The sequence below is a fragment of the Molothrus aeneus genome, chromosome 6 (genome assembly GCF_037042795.1).
Source record: "Molothrus aeneus isolate 106 chromosome 6, BPBGC_Maene_1.0, whole genome shotgun sequence".
NCBI lineage: Eukaryota > Metazoa > Chordata > Aves > Passeriformes > Icteridae > Molothrus > Molothrus aeneus.
Genome location: NC_089651.1, coordinates 16,499,745 through 16,518,863, shown reverse-complemented (window position 1 = coordinate 16,518,863; position 19,119 = coordinate 16,499,745). Strand labels below are relative to the sequence as shown.

Here is a 19,119-nt window from a genome sequence, read left to right as displayed (position 1 = left end):
GTCAGACTTAAAATCTACAGTGGCTAGAAAACAGCACTATTAGTTTCCAAAACATGTCTCCTTGTAAAAACAAGCAGCATGAAACCTAGTACACTTCTACTTTTTAAAAATCTCCTGAGATAATTTAACTTCTTAATACTTCTCATGGGGAATCTCACTTTTTCTTAATGAGTGTCTATAAACTTTCCTAGTGTGCAGTTTAAAGCAGTTTCTTGCTTCTACCACACACTGTTGAAAACATAAACAAAAGTGGGCCACAGATGCAGGTGAGGACAGGCAGTAGCAGCCCACCAAAGTACAGCAGGTCAGGGCTGAAGTGCACAGGGACAGCATTCAGTCACAGTAGCTGGTCACAACTCTGAATTTCAGCCTGTCTACTGTTGAATATAATTCAACCAAGATTTGGAAGGAGTGGGGAGGAAAAAATCTGACCAAAAGACTTCACAACTTTAGGCTTTAGGCCTAAGTTGCTTTACATACAAGTCTTTAGAAACTCCATTTTTACAATGCTTCTGGAAGATCAGTAGCTGAAGTTAGAAACATGCAGAACCAGCCAGTTTAGCAAGCAGTCAACGGGGATCTTGATGGTTCTGCAAAGAGCATCCAAAACTGCAGTGCCCTCAGTGCCACAGGGAGGAGGCTGGAAGGAGGAAATGCATCAAGGCTTTCATGCTGCTGAGCACAGCTGGGCTGTGCATGAGACAGCTTAATTACCACTCAAGGTATAATGACATGCATTACACAGTAAGCATAAATAGTCACTGAGTGTTTCTCTAAGCACTGAAAACAGCAAAAAGAGTGAATGAATGGCCTCTTGAGGATGGACAGCAAGCTCAGAGCTGTATGAACATAATACTCACTGTTGCTGGCAAGCCACTCATTGAGGTCTATTTCCCGTGGTAACATCACTAGTTCCTTAAATTCGAAGTCGGTAATTCTGGATTTTGTGTATTCTGGCTCTAGGTAAAGTTTCTTCTCTTCTGGTGCTGGCTTCTTACCATTTGGCTTTCCCTTGGACTTCCTGCAAAAGATTAAAAAAGAGAGAAGTGGGGTTAGTTCTACTGTTGAACAGCTATAGAAACCTGAAAGCAGCTGGTTCATCCAAATTCCTGCATTTGCCTTTACACTGCTCCTCCTGCATTCCCTTCACCAGCAGCTTCATTTTGCTGCTCCATCTCCCCTGCCCTTTGGCCAGATGAGATTGCAAACTCCTGGGAGAGCACTGGTCTCTCCTCAGGCCTGTGAACAGTGGTGACAAGCTCTGTGCCTGCAGGAGCCCATGTGAGCACCAACAACCTGCTGCGTTGGTGCTCACATGGGCAGTTCCTGCTCACCTGCAGAACAGGAGTCTGAGAAACAACAAATCTGGCCCCTGCAAGAAGACAGCTGGAAAAGCTGGTGCTGCTCCTTCAGAGCCTACAGCATTACCTGCTCTCCAGCCCTATCAGAAGCCTTCTTAAGTGAACATCTGTGACTCCAGCTAAAAGCAGTAATAAGCACAAAACTACCTGTTTTGTCAATTCTAGGGTTACCTGGGACAGAAAGAGCTGAGTTCATGTTTTTCTGAAAACCCTTGGAAACCGAATGCATTTATGAAATAACCTCCCATTTGGACTTATAAAAGCACAGAAACCACATGCCATACAAGACATTTATCTCCATGGCATATTGTGACTTCTCATCTCTCATCTGTAAAGTGTTTGCTGTAATCAGTAGTGCTCCTCTCACTTGTTTTTTAAATAGACTCTCAACCCAACCCTGGAATAGGGATTTGGTAGGAAGGACAGTGGGTCAAGCACTGTGGTCTATTAGGCTATGTGATCAAACATCCATGTGTTCCTACAGTTAAAAAAATCCACCTAAGCAGAGATGGAAGAGCTATTTAATGGTGAGGCACAATCATAGGACAATACTTGCTGTCCATTATAATGTAAAAATAAGGAAGAAACGCCAGTTCTTTTTTAATGTCAGGCTGTCTTCATTGAAGTGATTTTTAAGGATCTGTAAAGTCAAGACAAGCCCACCTTTGCAGATGACTGCATTAAGTTTGCTGTCAAAACTCATTGAGATCTCATCCAAAGGAAACAGACCTCACATTTTGGCTCTTAACACACTTAAATAATCTTCCAGCTGTGTTCCTGTCTGAGATACATGCAGGCTTAATTTTTGCTGTGAGGATGTGATACACATCTTTCCTGGAATGGTGTTTGAAGTCTCAGCGCTGTTCTTAAAGGAAATATGATCACTCAGTTTTCTCTCTTCATGGCCTCTTTACTGATCTGTTTATTAAACCCATCTTCAAAAAGATTCATCATCCACATAATCCCTTCTGGAGCAGGCAGAGACTGAGCCGTGCCTTCCACAGGAAAGCAGCACTTTAACTTTGGTCACCAGCACTGCCAGTGCTCACTGGCTTAAACTTGTGTTGAGTCTTGTCACACGTCTCTCTAAACTGTAAATTAAGACTAGAGGGATGTCAGAAAGGCCACCATGAGGAAAGCTTGGTGACAGCAGCACAATATACCCTTACAGCCTCATGATGCATTTACAGAGATGTGCAGAAAGCACTGCAGGTGTCTGGCAGGGAACAGATGGTCACACTTTCATTCCAATGTTAATGAGAAAGGTGGGCTTCATAGTTTAAGAGGGGATGCCTGTGACATCTTTTTAAATAATACAACATGGAACATCTTTCTAAAGAATACAAAGACAGAATGAAACCAAACTAAAGGATTAATTCTCATAGCTGCTCTACAAGGGGATGTTTTAGGACATGAGAATCAGTTATTCCTCAGTGCAAGGCTCTTAATACAGAGGGGTTACTCGGTTAGATAACAGTTCCTGCTTGTCAGACTATTTCTGTCTTCAAACCCTTGCATTTGCTACATTTAGTGGTTTCTGGGTTTCATTTGGCTGGGGAGGGAGGGGGCCAGGATTCTGGCATTCAAGGATAAATTGATTTTTTTTAGTTAAATTATAGTTCTAGTAACAGTCATGCAGAAAATACCTTCAGCTTCTGAGACTGGTTTGACAAACCGCATTAACCACACTCGGGGAAAAAAGTTATCAGTGAGAAGTAGTTTGGATAGAGTTTCTGTCTTTGCTGTAGTTCATGATAATTAAACCAAGGGCCCCAGGTTAGGGCTGTGCCACATCAGCTAAGAGCAGTCTTCTGTGAGGAGGAGGAGGGAAGAGAGAGACAAAGAGGTCAAAGACAGTCTGTCAGAGTCAGGCTGTGGAGGGAAACCACAGAAGGAAGAAAGACACACGAGACTGAGGCAAGCCTTCCATCACATGGGAATGGGTGGGGTGTGCCTCATCCTCGCTGCAGCATCTCTTCCCCATTTCAAGAGAATAAACAAAAATTCAACACTAAATATATTTCACAAGTTTGCTGCTGCAAACAACATTACACTGTCCTTTGGCAGAATCCAAAGCCTCTCATTTTCACACAAATGTCAATTCTCTATTGGATCAGTACACGCAGCCACTTGGAGTCTTTATTTAAATAGATTGTGTAAGTCTTTCCACAACTGCCTTGTGCTGGAACTGAAGCACTTCAAACAAAAGCTTTCTGAAGAATCCCATGCTCTGCCCCTATCCAAAGCTTTGGCTAGTTTTATAAAAAACCTCTTGGGTATCACCACAGAACCTGCAAAACACCCAGAATCACCGCTATTAAAGGATTTATTCACACCACTGAAACCTGACTGTCAAATTGCCCTGTGCAGCACAAACATCTTGTTAACCTTTTGCAGCTTCTGAGACCACAGCAAGACCACAGCAATTGTTTACACCAGCGCATTTCCATGACCTGCATGCAGTGCAGCTGGGACACTACATGGCCCCAGCACTATAAGTACAAACTGACAAAAAAAAAAAAAATCTAGCCTTAAAAATGTCATTTTGAACTGGGGCATGTATCCCTCTCCAATTAGGCAGAACTTAGGTTCTAGTGACTTACTCAAATTAATTGAGTCATGCTCAATCTAGGCTGTAAAACTGTAGCTTTAGTTTGGGAACTATCAATACCAGCCCATAATGTAAAGTATTTTCTTTTTAAACTTACAAGGTTGGAGCATAGAGCAGTATGAAAAAACCCCTGTTTTAGAAATACAATTACATATGATTAAGAATCAACCAAGAATACTTCCATATTCCACATAAACCAAAGCTGGTTCCCAACCACCAGGATTACCAAATAGTGCAAAGTTCAGGAATAAGCTTCCTTCCCTCAGCTCAGGCCTACATCCAAGCTCACTGCTGTTTCAAAAACCTCTTAAGAAAACACCAGCTGGACTCAACTCCAAAGGCACAGTGTGAAACATCCATTACCTCCTTTTTGCGCGCTCTTCTCATTCAAGATGCCTTCCTTAATTTTTCATTTTATGTTTAAAGTACACAAATAAAAAAAAAGTCAAGAACAGTAGTTTTACTGTTCTCTTTAGGAAACATCAAAATTCATCACCTGCAAATGACTGTTTATTGGAAAACATAACTGTCATCTAAGACCACAAAAAGAGCAGAATTTTCCAAACACAGCTATAGGCACTTCAAGTCCTGATTAAAGTTTACATGAGTCTTTCTTCAAAAATTAGAGAATTCTGCTAAATTTGTCTTAACATGTCCATGCCACATCAACTGTATCACCCAAGCAGCTGCAGAAGTAGCTGTTAAGCAGCAGTTTGGTGGATTACAGCTGTCCACAAGTCCTGTCTAAGAGTACTTAAATGCTACCTAAGGATAGAAATATCTTTAGGGAACCCAAAGAGACAGCACTCCACAGTTTTTACTGACAGGCAAACCAGAGTACAAACTAATTCCACAGACAATTCCCAGGCTAGGTCTGCCTCTGGTTTTAAGCACTCAATTCAATGTGATGCCACAGGCCAAGTCACACCCAAAAATAAATTTCAGAGAGGGAAAAGTGATGGGAAATGGCAGAAGAGAGATGGCTTGCCTGAAATCTTAGAAGAAGGTTCAGCAAACTGGCACCAGGCCAAGACTGTACAAAACTAATGCTTCTAGCAGGGCTGCCACACTCAGCCTTGTGTCCAGCCAGAACACACATGAGCTGCAAGTTTGCCTGGATTTCACTGGAGAAAGAGAGGTAGAAGACACTCCACCAAGTGACAGCCCCACTGATGATTTTTTCCCCAGTCTAACTGCTTTGTTAAGATCAAAGAAAATTGCCCATTTCCCAACTTGCTTTCTTATCCCATGTCAGTTATTAATGATCCTCCTCTTATCTTTCTCTGTCATTTCCTTCTTGATCAGATGCTCAGTAATTTCTTGGTTTAAAAAAACCCTGTACTTCACAGCATCTTCAAAACACCATCGAGGTTTAGTTTTAATACCATTCTGAGGAGTGTTATTCCCATTTCAGAGCAGACTCTGTCTGTAAGGTTCAAAGCTGATTCATGGTACAAATACTAAAGATGTGCTTCAGTGTAAACCAACATGGTTTGTTTGGAAAGAAGCACACATGAAGCAATCTGATTTAGCTGAAGAAGGACCAGGACTCAATGCCTCCACATCCCAGTGTGGATGTGCTTCATAACCTGATGTAGTTCACTTCAGAATTGTACCAGGCATCCAGGTTGATCATACAGAGGGAAGACTAATGATTTATTAAATGCCAAACTTCCCTAAACTGACCATGTTATTTTAGATGATCTCTACCAGTTCAGGATTCCTTTTTCCTTTTCCAGAGCAAACCAGCACAGCTAAAATAATTTCTTGCTGTCCCCAGCAAGCTGTGCAGCTTCTCACATTGCATCTGAAACTGAAATCTCTCCAAGGACAACTGATGATACCTTGATCCCCCTTCCCCATCCTCCACACCAAACTAACTGTTCTTGGGATGAATGGCTGTTTACTTTTCCTTATGGAAGGAAATGTTAGCAGTGGGTTTTCTCATTTTAATCTGGCATATTAAAATAGAAGTAAGAGTAACTTTAGAAAGTTAAAGAAGTTATTTTAAAAGTCTATAGTGGTGATGACCAGAGCTGCAGGTAAAACTCCCATCACTCCCTCTGGAACATGCACCAGTTTCAGATTCCAACCAAATCTCAAACACTCCAATTTCCATTGGAAAATTTACAGAACAGGTCTGACAGGCCTCACATGGCAAATTTGTCTCTGTTTACAAACTTCAAAACTCACAAGCCATCTCAAGTCTGTGAGGATGAAAATCACCATGGATCAAGAACCTTATAGGACAAGACACATATTTTGTGATTAATGTGGTGGGATTTTGTGGGCTTTTTTTAGCGACTGACCCTATGCCTTACACAAGGTTAACTGCTATAATCCTAGCAATTCCCACAAATTCAGAAGAGAGCAAGTCTCCACTGCTGCCAATCCAGCTGTGACATATTCCATTAGTGTTGGTGAGAGTACAGCCCTGCAGTCCACAGCAATGCACGCAAAAAAATGACACAAAAAGAAAAAAAACTGTTTTAAGGAACATCAAAACCAAAGATGCCCACAGAAATATTATAAAATTATATTAAAAACAACACTCAAAGGTTTGGGGTTATTTTCTAGTCACTTGGCTTGCATTTTACAATTTGTGTAGTTCACAATCTGGAAAAGTTTAGGGTTTAAATGGTGCACTCCCAACTAGAACATTTTACATAGATTACTGTCTGTAACAGCAACACCATATTCCAAGTACACTCTACACACTGAACTAGCTGATATCTCAAACTATCTGGGCCTTTGAGTTTTTATCATGCAATTTTAAAATGTCTTTTTGAAGTGGTGTGTTTCAAAACACACATACTATATGAAGCGTTATAAAGTGAAGAAATCCTACCAAAACCCACTTTTTTGGCACTCTAAGGATAGGGGTTAGCTTCTTAAAAGACAAAACTGGAGAGGCAGTAAGACAACATTGTAGCAGTGCCCTTCAGGCCAAACTTTATGAACACTGTTTTTATTCTTCCAGTGAATAAGGGCTTAGAATTCAGAATTAAAGGTGTACTGGATGTTTGCATTTTAGCTTCTCTCCTCTTCCCTTCTTTGGCTAGGGAGTCAAAGGGGATGTGAGAAGAACAGAAGAGGGAGTAAAACACATTAAGGCAAAAAAATTCCAATATTCAAGGTCTCTTGCTCTAATGCACTCCCTTTGCAGAAAGGAAAAACACAGTGATTTCAGCCATGCACAGAAGGCTACAGCTTTGTAAGGTAAACCAGGTCAGCTGCTCACAGATATACTTTTTACCTTTATAGGCTTTTTACATGGCCCTTTACTGTAAAGAAATTATCAGTTAATTTCTGGTTACAAACATTCTGCGTAAGCACGGGAGTCCTGAACCCATTCATAGCAGGAAGGAAACAGTTTTATGAGCTGCAATTTACGAGTCCAAGTGACAAGAACAATGAAGAAGCAGGTTACGCCAGTTCTTACGGGTCAGGAACAAACTCTTGAAGGCTGTCCAGTTTCCTACCCAGCAGCCCATTGCCTTTTCTCCTCAGTTAAGGGCAAGAATTGGAAACTTAGAAGGGCTACAGAACTTAGAAGGGCTACAGAACTTAAATCCCTTCTTGGTAATTCAGTGTCTTTGTTTATACTTGTACAGCATGCACAAAAAGGGGAATAACAGCTTCCTCAAACATCAGTCAAGCTGCCCTTTCTTTGAGAACACTGCTAGAGATGATGTTTGTATTTCCCCTCTTTCTTTGAAACACACAAGATTAGCACCTCTGGAGGTTTTTCTGCAATCCCAGGTCCTGTTTTAACCCAGATCACTGCTTAGTCTTCAGCTGGAAATGCCACGTGACAGCACACCCAGAACACAAATCCTGGATGTACATACCCACATTCAGGACTGGGAAAGAAAAGAACATCAGCATGGGAAAGGAAGCTGTGCAAGGTATTGGAAAGCAAGTCCAAATCCCAGTGCAGCATTCAGTGCAATTGTTCTCAGATTGCTGTGCACAGTGCTTTTCTCCAGCGCTGTAGAAGGGAAGGAGACCAAGCTTTTTACGGCAGTCTCCATTCCAATCTCCTCCTGCCACAGGTCTCTGACAGACCTCTCTGATCTCAGCTTCATTCTTCCCCTCTCCTGCCCTGGGTCAGCTCCAGGGCTTGGTTGCTGCACAGGTCTAAGGGGGCTGCACAGCATAAAGCATCTTTGGCAGCATTTCTGGCCCTGCTTCTTCATTTTTGTTCTGTTTTTAAAAGTTACTAATAGTTTATTTAAGAGGAGGAGGAAAGAAGAATGTACCCTACATGCCAGGGAAACTTTTTCTTTGGGATTCTCATAGTGGCTCTTTGCCTTAAAAGGGAATCTTTGCTTGGCCTCCGGATGCTCTGCTGTAAACAGTCGGTGCCAAGGCATGGCAGGCATGTTAAGGATGACAAGTGCCATAACATTATTTCATAATGCTGCTTCTCAACAGAAAGCCCAAAACATTCTGTAGGGCCAGACTGAGCTCCAGCTGGTGCTGCTGGAAAAGCAAGAACAGGGGGCACCTGCACCATGCCACGTCTGGCACATCAGGCCCTTCTGTAGGACTCCCCACCCACCGCCTACTGGTGAAGGGGCTGGAGCACAGGTCTTACAGGGAACAGCTGACTGAGCTGGGGTTGTGTGGCCAAGAGAAAAGGAGCCTCAGGCTACCTCACCACTCTCTACAACTACCTGGAAGGAGGCTGCAGCAAGAAAAGGTCTCTTTTCCCAGGTGACAATAGACAGGACAAAAGGAAATGGCCTCAGGGCTGTGTATTAGGAAAAAATTTCTTCAACAAAGAGTTATCAGGCACTGGAACATGCTGCCCAGGGAACTGGTGGAGTCACCATCCCTGGAAGTATTTAGGATGTGTGGATACAGTTTAATGGCAGACTCAATGACCTCAAGGGTCTTTTCCATCCCAAACAGCTATGATTCTTCTTACCTCCCTGGTGCATCATCTCCCAGCACAAGCTGGGTGTTTGCCCACAGAGGTGCCTCAGAGGCACAGCAACTCCCAGGGGCTGCTGGTGCCCAGGGTCCCCCACCTTGTCTCCAATGCAGCTCTGGGAAGAAGGCTGCAGAGGCAGGGCCAGGCATGCCGCAGCTCAGCTAATGCTACAAAAATGCGCACAGTGCATTCTTGTGGTGGAACACTGGAGCTCCCTTTCTTTCCTGGGCCTACCTGCCAGAACTCCTCCCCCAGACTGAACAGAGGTTTCCAGCTTCCTGACTGCAGAGTCCTTGCCCTCTCCAGGTTCCCCTCCAGATAACACAACTGGGACACCAGGGAAGACATGTCCAATGGGAAACAAACAGATTACTTTTTTCTAGGAGCCAGTGATATCATTTAAATGAAACAATTCACTAGAAGGAACAAAATTATCCAAGCAATATGCAGTTGTTCTTCATTTTGAAATGCTCTCTTTTACCTTGGTGGCAAAAAGCCCTCACATATCCCAATCAGGAAGTGCCAGCACGAAGGCTCAGCAAGTTTCTTTTCTTCAGCAATTTACTACAATCCAGATTTCTGGTAATTTGTGGAATAGGAAATAAAAAGGACTAATTTTTCCTACTTTCAACATCTCTACATGGAGCCAAATAAGGTCTGTGGTAACAGAGATTCAGTAGGTCATAGACTAAGTGTTGTAACAATTAATTTACTCAATGCTTAGAACAAACCACACAGCAGAGAACTGAGTCAGAGGTGCCCAAGTCCTGAGCCAGGGAATGACATGGAGTGGTGGCTATTGTTTGTGTTGTTTTTTAAGTCTCCAGTTGGTAATCTGTCTGAAAGGAAGCCAAAACTGAGCAGAAAGAGAGCAAACCCCAAATCCCCGGTGTGGGGACAGGAGAGGCCACTCCATGCTGACTCTTTAGGACATCTCTGCCCAGCCATTCATCAGCTGAAAATGCAGGCTGGAGCTGTGGTCTGGGCTTTGTCTTGTTAACACACAGCTCATTTCAGTCCCCAGGCAAACACTCCAAACCCATCAGGCCCATACACAATACCAAGATAAGGATGCTCCTGTATCCTTGCCTCCCTTAGAGGAAAAATGCCATTAGAATTCAAGCAATACAAATGCTTCCTCAGCAGCCTCCACTGGTAAATATCCTCCCATACTGCAGCCACACAGCAGGGCCAGGATTCATTTCAGCACAGGAATCTGCACATGTGAAATGTTTACATCTCAGCTAGTTCTCCAAGGACCTTTGGAAACCAGCAAAGATAAAGCGTTCCTTCTCTAAAACAAAAAATACTGCAGTCCAAGGCAGAGATCTACAACATACCTCATGTTTCTCTAATTAAAACACACAGGGAAAGGAGAACATTTACTCTCAACTGAAAGCAGACAATGGCAGAGCCTGCTTGTTACACGTGCTGCAGTGTAAAGGTCACCCACAGAGGCTTGAGAACAAGTGATCTGCACCAAGATTTGAAAGCAAGTTTTGGAGTGGCTTTTAACATCTTTTTAACTCTGAGGAAGACAAATATAGATCTGTCAGGTTTGTTATTATATTAAGAGCACTATTTTTTCAATTTGACAATTTGAAACTCTGGAGACCAGAAATACTACCTGCAGAGAACAAGGAAAAACAAGTTTTGGAAAAAAAAGTTTTATCTCTCTTTTTAAGTTTTTAAACTCTCCAAATTGAAAGGAAAATTTAATGTACTGTAATAAAACAAAAAAAAATTCTCAATTAACAAATCTATTCCCTGTTTTTTTTTCTGATATGTTTATTAATTTAATCAGTGATTTATTATCCTCTAATCTCCTATTGGAACACAGAGTTATTCTGACTTATACGTCACTATTAAATTCAGGTTTTGGCAGCAACTGCTCCTCCTGGCTACTCTGATAGAGCCCTGTTATCTCTAGATGAGCACATCCAGTACCCTGTGGTGCACCTTTGTGGGGAGGGAGTTCACCACCAGAGCACATAAATCACTGAAGGCACTGTTATGTCCCAACCCTGATGAGGTTTGTAGAGCTGGAACACTGCAAAGCCACCTTTTTATTTCTAAACCAAGCAAATTTGATTTGGAAACCTCATGGCCTTGTACACGCAGGATTTCACAACATAGCTTGCACAGAGTTGCTTTTCAGGATGGAGCTGTGCTTTAATTGCTGGGAATCATTTCACCATGGCAACCTGGCTTCAGCAATCAGACTTCTTGCTATACAGCCCAAGATATACAAATGCAGACAGCTCGTTCTGCTCAGAGAGTACCAGGGTGCAGACAAGTTTGCCTTTGTAAAAAATGGTTTCATTTCCTCACTGCCATCTTGCCTTGCAAGCTCTCTTTGTATGACAACAACCAAAAATTACCTGACAATACAGACTAGTTTCATGCACCACTGTAGCCTAAAGAAAACCTGCAACTGCAAAACCATGTTAGATATGGAGGTCAAGCTTACCCACATACTGTGTTTTGGGAGATGGGTGCATATAGTGTCTCATACTTGCAATGTGAAATTACAACGATTTAGGCACAAAAGGTGTCTTGCATCAGAAGGACAAGTTAGTTATTTCTGTAGGGAAGAGACTGAAAATAAGTTCAGCACCTGCCTTCCTGCTACAGTTCCACCTTGGAAAATAACACCTATCTCACACAGTAGGCAGGACTTCAACAGCTGAAACCTTCACATAAACTCGGTCTGCTTTCCAGCTAAAAAATGTGGTTTAATGAGACAGAAATGTGCTAGGGCACACCACAGCTGAGAGTGCACATGGAATCACATGCATCAACATAGCTACTTCAAACACCTCAGCTTTCTTTGCAGGAACTTCAGTACACAGTATAAACTAGGATACACAGCATGGGGGGAAAAAAATAAAAAACCTAACTTGTTTTCAGTATTCATAAGCAATTTTGCATGCCTGCACCTGTCACCTCAGTGTTAAAGCATGTGTACTAGCACACACATGTGCATCTTGCTGCATTGAGACACACAGCTGGGGGGAATTCAATCACCTAGCACTCATTAGTTATTGAGCAGGTTGGGCAAAGAAATACCAGTGCACAAAAGCAGCCCCACCTAAAATTTTCATCCTCTGTATCAAGCTCCACAACTCATCTCTTACACTTTAAATTAACCACAGCATTTTAATTAGGAAGGAAATTTATTCACTAGAAAATATTATGGGTCAAGGTCACTTCTCAATGGCAGACATAAAAAAAAAAAAAATTCCCCCTTTTGTTAATATTTTGGCTTTAATTTAATCCCAAATCAGTTCAGGTAAATCCAATCTCTCCTGGCATGTCTTAGACCAGAGCCTGTGAGGAGAAGCAGGGCCTTTCAGCTTTAGTGTGAACTATCTTGCTAAACTTAAAAATTGAAGTCCATAGAAGGCATAAATTGTGCGTCTCCTCACAGGCTCAGGAAGTCAGTGGGAAAAGGAATCAAAGCATTATCTTAACTAGGTAACTTCCATTAACAAATGATACGTACAAACTTTCACTAGTGTAACCATGCAGTTAATTTTTAAAGATTTTTGACAGAATGATGCAATGCTCTGCTCAGTTTTGTCAACAATAGCACACAGCTGTTTCAGAATTTCTTAGAAAACATCACATTGTAGCTTTTCTGTACAACAGAGGAAGGCAAATATCTATTTAAAACACAAACTGTGGATTCACAGGTTAAAGTAAAGAACATTTGAATGACTGATTGAAAAAAATACTAGGATGGGTAATGGTTTAATTACTGGTACAGTTAGATCACTGTTAATTAGCTAGTGGGACAGCAGTGATTCCCAATCTTAATTTATTACTTTTCCAAATACAGCACAAGAGACTGAAAAGCAAGTGGAGACACCTTTACAGATATAATGATCCACCAGAAACCAGGAAAAAACCCACAGATATACCCAAATTCGTAGTGTTACCTCCAAGAACCTGTTAAAATACAAATTCAGTCTTTTAATTAAACCAAGAAATTGGCTAAGGAAAACTAGTAGCTTTCAAAAACAAATACTAAAATTAGATGCACAGTTGTATACTAAAGTTGTTTTGTTGCCTTGGCTGCATGAGCAAATGACAAAAAGGATCTTTAACCATTCATGTGGGACTTGCAACTGATCAGTTCATAGCAGTGAGACCAACACCTGAGACATTCCTCAAAACCCAACGTGGAGCCACACTTCTGCCCCAGCTTTTGCAACTCAGAGCCACTCCTCAAAGCAAGGGATGGTTATGTGTGGATTTAGAAATGTACTGATTTGAATGATATACCTAGACATGAAAAAACCTTTCTATGCTGCAAAGCAACAGAAATAGCTATTTCAGTTGAGAGATAATAGAGCTTCCCCTCTGTCCCACACACAATGTGGTCTCAAGACCTAAGCTTTATCTTCTCCCTGCATGATTCTAAAGAAATTTATCAGTCACATCAAAACTGGGGACTCTGTAAAAGAAGGAATCAGCAAAGCCTCTTTATCAGAATTTTCCTTTCCCTGTTGTGCTAAATGCATCCTGCTGACAGTCAGCACCTTCCCTGTAAGGCTGTGTTGTTCTGAGCCTGGGATGTGTGGACACATTGTCCTGAAGAGCAGATCTGCCTGGCTGGGTGTGAGTGAAGCCAGCAAGGTGCACCTCACATCATCCCACCTCTGTGAGGAGTTACATAAACCAACAATGAAGAGACCCAAACCTTCCTTCTTCAGTAACTCCATGTACTTTGGGGTGTGTGCCAGGACTACTTTTTCCAGATAGTAAGCTAAGAATTTTAATGTTGTGCCACTACCTGCCCTTCTGAGGACAGCTGCACTCACTGCTGATTTTTCTTTTTATAAAAATAAAAGGAACCACACAGACATCCACAGTGTTCCTTTCACCTGGGGAGCATCTGCTACCACGTGTTCCTGCTGTCAAAGCAGAAGCACTTCTAAACTTACTTCTGTACCAGACAGAAAAGAACTTGAAAAATTAACAGAGCAGAATTTTCTGACCAACTCAATCAACCTGGCTTCTGTGCTAATGGATTCACTCAATGTGCTAATGCATTCACTCAAAGCAGCAGGTTTGTTCTTCAGAAAGCTGGAAGAAAGGGTTAATTCATATATCCAATCCTCCTTCCAAAGACTAGGTGCTGGCAGCTCTTAAAAGAAATGCAACATCTTTTCTTCTTTGACAGCAATTTGCTGAAGTTTTAGTTAAGATTCTGTTGAACCCCACAGCACCAGGGATTAAGAAAATAATTCAAAAATTCCCCTCAACAAAATAACACTTTAACAAACTCAATTTTGGTGTAGTCACAGTACAATAGAGGAACAGAGAAATTTTGCCTCAGCCATCTTAGAGACAGGACAACCGATGGGAGCTCACATTCCTAACACCACACCTCTTCAAAAAAAAAAAAAATCAAGAATGGCAAGAGAAAAGCTCTTCTACAGAGGACTTTTTTTCTCCTAAAAACCTACCTGGTAAAGGTCTTGGAGTGCACAGACATTTGAGATCCCAGAGAACAGCAGACAGAAATTGTGTGAAATAGATCAACTTTCCCATAAAGAGCAGCACCAGAAACATGGGCTATTGCAACATAGGAAAAAAAAGAGACAAACTAGGAACTGCAGTCAACTCCCAGAAGGATGAATGTTGCACACTCATACTTTGCTCATATAGAAATTAAATAATCTTCCAGACTGAAACAAGCAGCTAAAATCTGGAATGAATTCTATATGCATACCAAGAAAACAAGATAAAAGAAGGGTGAATAATTTCACAAGTCTGAGTATATAGTCAAATCTATTCTTTGTAAAGTGTCCAGGAGGCATCTTCAGTAAAAAAAGAAGCAAGCATACTTTTACCTCTAAACAAGAGGAAAATGCTATTAAACCTTGGCCAGGAGCCCTTTCTGTACGAGCTCTGGAGACACCTTAGAGGGTTGTTTCAACAGAGAGAATTTTAGCAGTGCTCTCCCTCTGGCTATCACTTCACAGGATGTGGAACACATAACCTAAATACAACTCCATGCTGTAAATACCTCTGAAGAAAGACACCAAGTTCTTCATTAAGGCAATACACTGTACATGGTTCAGTAATGTTCACAAGGCTTCACAAAGGATTATCCCAAAGAACCAGAGGAGGGCCTGGCATGCTGGACCCACCTGTGAGACACAGCATCTTTGCAGAGCACAGCTCCAAGTCCTGAGCTCCAGCAAGAGCCCCAGTCATGGCACAGCTTTGCCAGAGGTATCCAACAGCTTGCCAGAGGGCTGAACATCAAGCAGAGCACTACAGGTTTTGTGCCTACAGCCAGAAGAGACTTTGCTATCTGTGTATGCTGGGAACACCCAGCACACACAGGGAGAGCTGCCCCTCCAGGAGGCACATCCCAGCCAGGTGAGCCTATCAGGCTGGCAATGCCACCCAGGCCTGCCTCCTGTCACCAGCTCTGTCCCAAGAACAGGACACTCGCCTCAAAGAGCAATCTCCACAAGCGCATCCATGCTCTCATTCACACAGAAGAGCCACCAGAGTCTCTCCTGCCTGGTCAGCCCTTGCCAAAGCACAAGATGTTACTGCCCCACAGTGTCACCAGTCCTTTCTGAGCAGCTGAGAGTCCCAAAATGCCATCATTGTATGGGGAATCAGCTCCTGTTACAGAAATATTCAGCAGGACACAGCATGACAACTAGTGATGTCAGTTGCCCTGAACCAAACATTTTGAACTATTTCAGTACAATGGAAAATTGTGGGAGGGAGAAAGAAAAAGAACAGGATAAAAATAGCCAACGTGGCTCTGAAGAGCATTTTGCCTATAAGCCCCTTTTCCCTTTATACTGTCCTCCCTCCCTTCTCTTCTGTCTGTCCCAGGCTTTTGCATTAATCAGATTAGCTAGTGTTAAACAAGGCTCTTCTAATTACTTTCTAATACTGTGAACCAGACTAAATTATTGAAAAATGTTTCTGCCTAAATTAGAATAAAACAGGATTGATTTTCTAAATATTTGCTTTAGTCCTGCTGATACACACAAGCATCACAGACAACAGCTGTCTTCAGCCATGGGAGTCCAGGCAGCAGAGGAGAAGCTTCTCTGCTCCTACCCATCTATGTCCCGGTTCATGAACACAACAAGACAACCTTGCATGATCACCTAAAGCCAAAATACAATGTCAAAATCAAGCTGGTTTCTACTTCATCTTGCTATGAATTGAGAAATAGAGAAGGAATTTAATTTTTCAAAAGCTTTTGAGTGCTGGCTATAAAAATACATGGCAGCGTCCAGAATGCCAACTCAAAGTTGTTAATTTATCCAAATGAAACAATCATTATCACCCTATCACTAAAGACAAGTAACTACACTCTTGAAAAGCACTTACCCAAAAAAGAGTGGGGTTGGTTGTTTTATTTTTAGTTGGTATCCAAATCAATGTCTGTACAATGCTGTAAAAAGGGAGGCTCTTATGCGAAAGGGGATGTTTAACTTATCTATTTCCACACTCTTCCAGGACAGTGTGTACATATAAACCATACTGTAATTTATCAAAAGATGTTACACAGTGACATTACAACTCTGTAGCCTGCATCATTCCTCTTTCCTACCACTGTATCCCTGATTAAAAGTCAACTACCCCAGAGGGACTCAGTTCCTCTGGAGACTTAAAAGGAAACACACAGACTAGGAAGCTGCATGGGGAACAGCCTCTGAAAACTGCCAGCACAGGACCCAAAGTGTCACAGCACTGCTAACACACTGAGCATCTGCACCAGGACTCAGGCACTGGCACAGGCAGTGAACATTTTGTCCTGAACTCAGCAGCGTGTGGCTCTGAAAAATGCTTAAGGCTGGCTCTGTTACCCACTGGGACCAAAAATGGGAGAGATCCCAGGAACCTGAGCCTTCTTTCCTCTTGTGCTGCTTGAGGCCAGTAAAACGCAGACCTCTGTGAGGAAGCTGACAGAAATCCATGGTGCCACAAGAAACTCGCACAATTAATGAAATAATGCTAAAAAATAGAAAAATATTGCAAGTTTTGACATTATACTCTTTGCTCTCTCTCCTTCCACGTCTTTTAAGAACCACTAACTCAAAGAAATCAAAATAACAAAAACCAGAAAAACTGGACCCATTTTAGGTTTTTCTTCCTCTCTAATTATGGGCTAAATAACAGCACAATTCATTACAGAAAAGGGGGAAAAATGACATGAACATATTTCAAAAACATATGAAGTGAAATTAAATTAAGCAGCCCTAATTAAACACCATGTTAAGGGACTTCCCAGCTATGCTGTGACTAATTTAAAGGGGAGGTGACACTTTTTTACTGGTGTCTCAATTTTTTTTAATCATTACAAGTGCGCGGCCTTGGTCCCATCCCCGAAGTGTTAAACACAGTCTACTAACCAATATGATGAAAGATACAAGCATCTCCACAGTTCTTCAGAGCTGAATCACTAATAATTTAAAAGAGCAATAAACCTAACCATGGCTTTCATAAAACATTAATTAGAAAGACTGAGAACACATCTGTTGCTTTTGTTACATTTTTTCGCCCTTTCTGGTTCAGCTGTCTTTCCCCCACGCTCTTTTAAACTCTTCTCGGGTTCTCAGGACTGCTCTTCTCATGAAGTCTCTGTGCTTCCTCACACCTCCCTCCTCGTTTCCTCGGTGTATTGATTCCTCCTCTGGCAGCTGTTACTGGCACACACAGCACCCAGCAGACAGGAGGAGCTGGACCTACTAATGAGAGCAACTTGTGCGTTAAAAGCTTCGAGTGTTAGTTGGAACTACTCACACTCAATGTAAATAACACAACAAATCTGCTATGCAGGAAATCAAACTGATCGACTACTGCACAAGAATACCTGAGCTTTATCATTCACAAGCAGGAGAGGGACGGAAGTGGAGGCAGTTTAGAGACAACGCAGGCATTCTATTCCTTATCCTTTGTGAATTTCTGCAATTCCTTGGCAGGCTGTGGAAGGCTGGGAGGAAACTGTGATCATGACAGTTCCCAGTTAGGCCTGAGAAAAGGGCCTAAAATGCAGTGGGGGCTGCTCATAACACCAGGCTGTGCACAAGCAAGAAATCCTTTGATCTCATCACCAAGCCACTGGCGATGGCCTGATCAACAGAAGAAAAATACTCCATACAGAGTTTAGCATTGTATAGACTGCAAAAAAACTCCATCAGCAGTTCCAGGTGGCCAAGCTTAGTAGTGGTATTTGATAGGTTTCCTCTAAAAGAGATGGCAAGATATTACAGTAATTTGGGATACATCTCATTTAACTTCTTATGACTACAACAACTTACATAAAACCAGGTGAGGTGGTCACTGTCACTGCAGGCACTGCACCTCTGCATTCAGACACAGGACATTTAGGGTCCCTGTTCTTTTCTACCAACAATAAGGTAGACAAAGCTCAGCTGTGGGTGCCTCTGTTCAGAGAAATCCCATCCCAGCTGTCACCAACAAGACACATTTTTGGCCTAAAGGAGGTCCCACGTGGCTGCTCCTTCCCCCATCACTGACGGGGCTCACACTTTCTGAAGCACTAATATCCCATTTTTGCAATAAGGAACCTTTGATTGGATGCAGTATTTACCTGGCTCCTCACCAGTGCCTGTGCTTTCACACTGCCTGAGCTCTTTACAGAATAGGATGAGTTTATGTTTTACAGAACAAAGCAAGATGATGTAAAACACGTAAGGTGAGATAAGGCATCTGAAGCAGATTCTAGAGAATAAATAAGAGAACCAGTATAGCATCTAAATAAAGTTTTTGTGATTTCACATTTCTCTCTAACCACGAGCAAAAGGAGATAACCCAGAACAAAAAGACACATTAAAAGAACATTTAACTACAAAACAATAATCACTCCCATCTAGCTCAACAGCTCAACAAAATAAAGTTATGCTATTAATTGATGAGTCCAAAGCATATCATAATGTGTGACAACAATATTTTCCTGCTTTCACAACAGTTTTATAGTACACATCGAAAATCAATCTCAGAAGAAAAGCAAAACTATGCACAATTTCTGCACGTACTCCAGTGGGAGGAGAAAGGCTGATGTTAATGTTCCATTTTTTAAAAAGCGTGCACTGAACAAATTAAAAATACATGTTTCACTTCTAAGTCACAGAAACTTACCTATAGTTTAAAATAAACAGCCATAGATGCTCAACAAAAGGTTTGCCAATTCTTCC

At 41.9% G+C, this 19,119-nt stretch overlaps 1 protein-coding gene across 2 annotated transcripts in view; it reads right to left on the bottom strand.

Annotated features, from left to right (window-relative positions):
• The window catches only part of MOB2 (MOB kinase activator 2), a 109,110-nt gene that overhangs the window by 9,283 nt on the left and 80,708 nt on the right, over positions 1-19,119 (bottom strand). For both annotated transcript variants that reach the window (XM_066552496.1, XM_066552495.1), the window contains exon 2: positions 861-1,021. In XM_066552496.1, the coding sequence (XP_066408593.1) occupies positions 861-1,021 (161 nt within the window). The remainder of the gene's footprint in view (positions 1-860; positions 1,022-19,119) is intronic.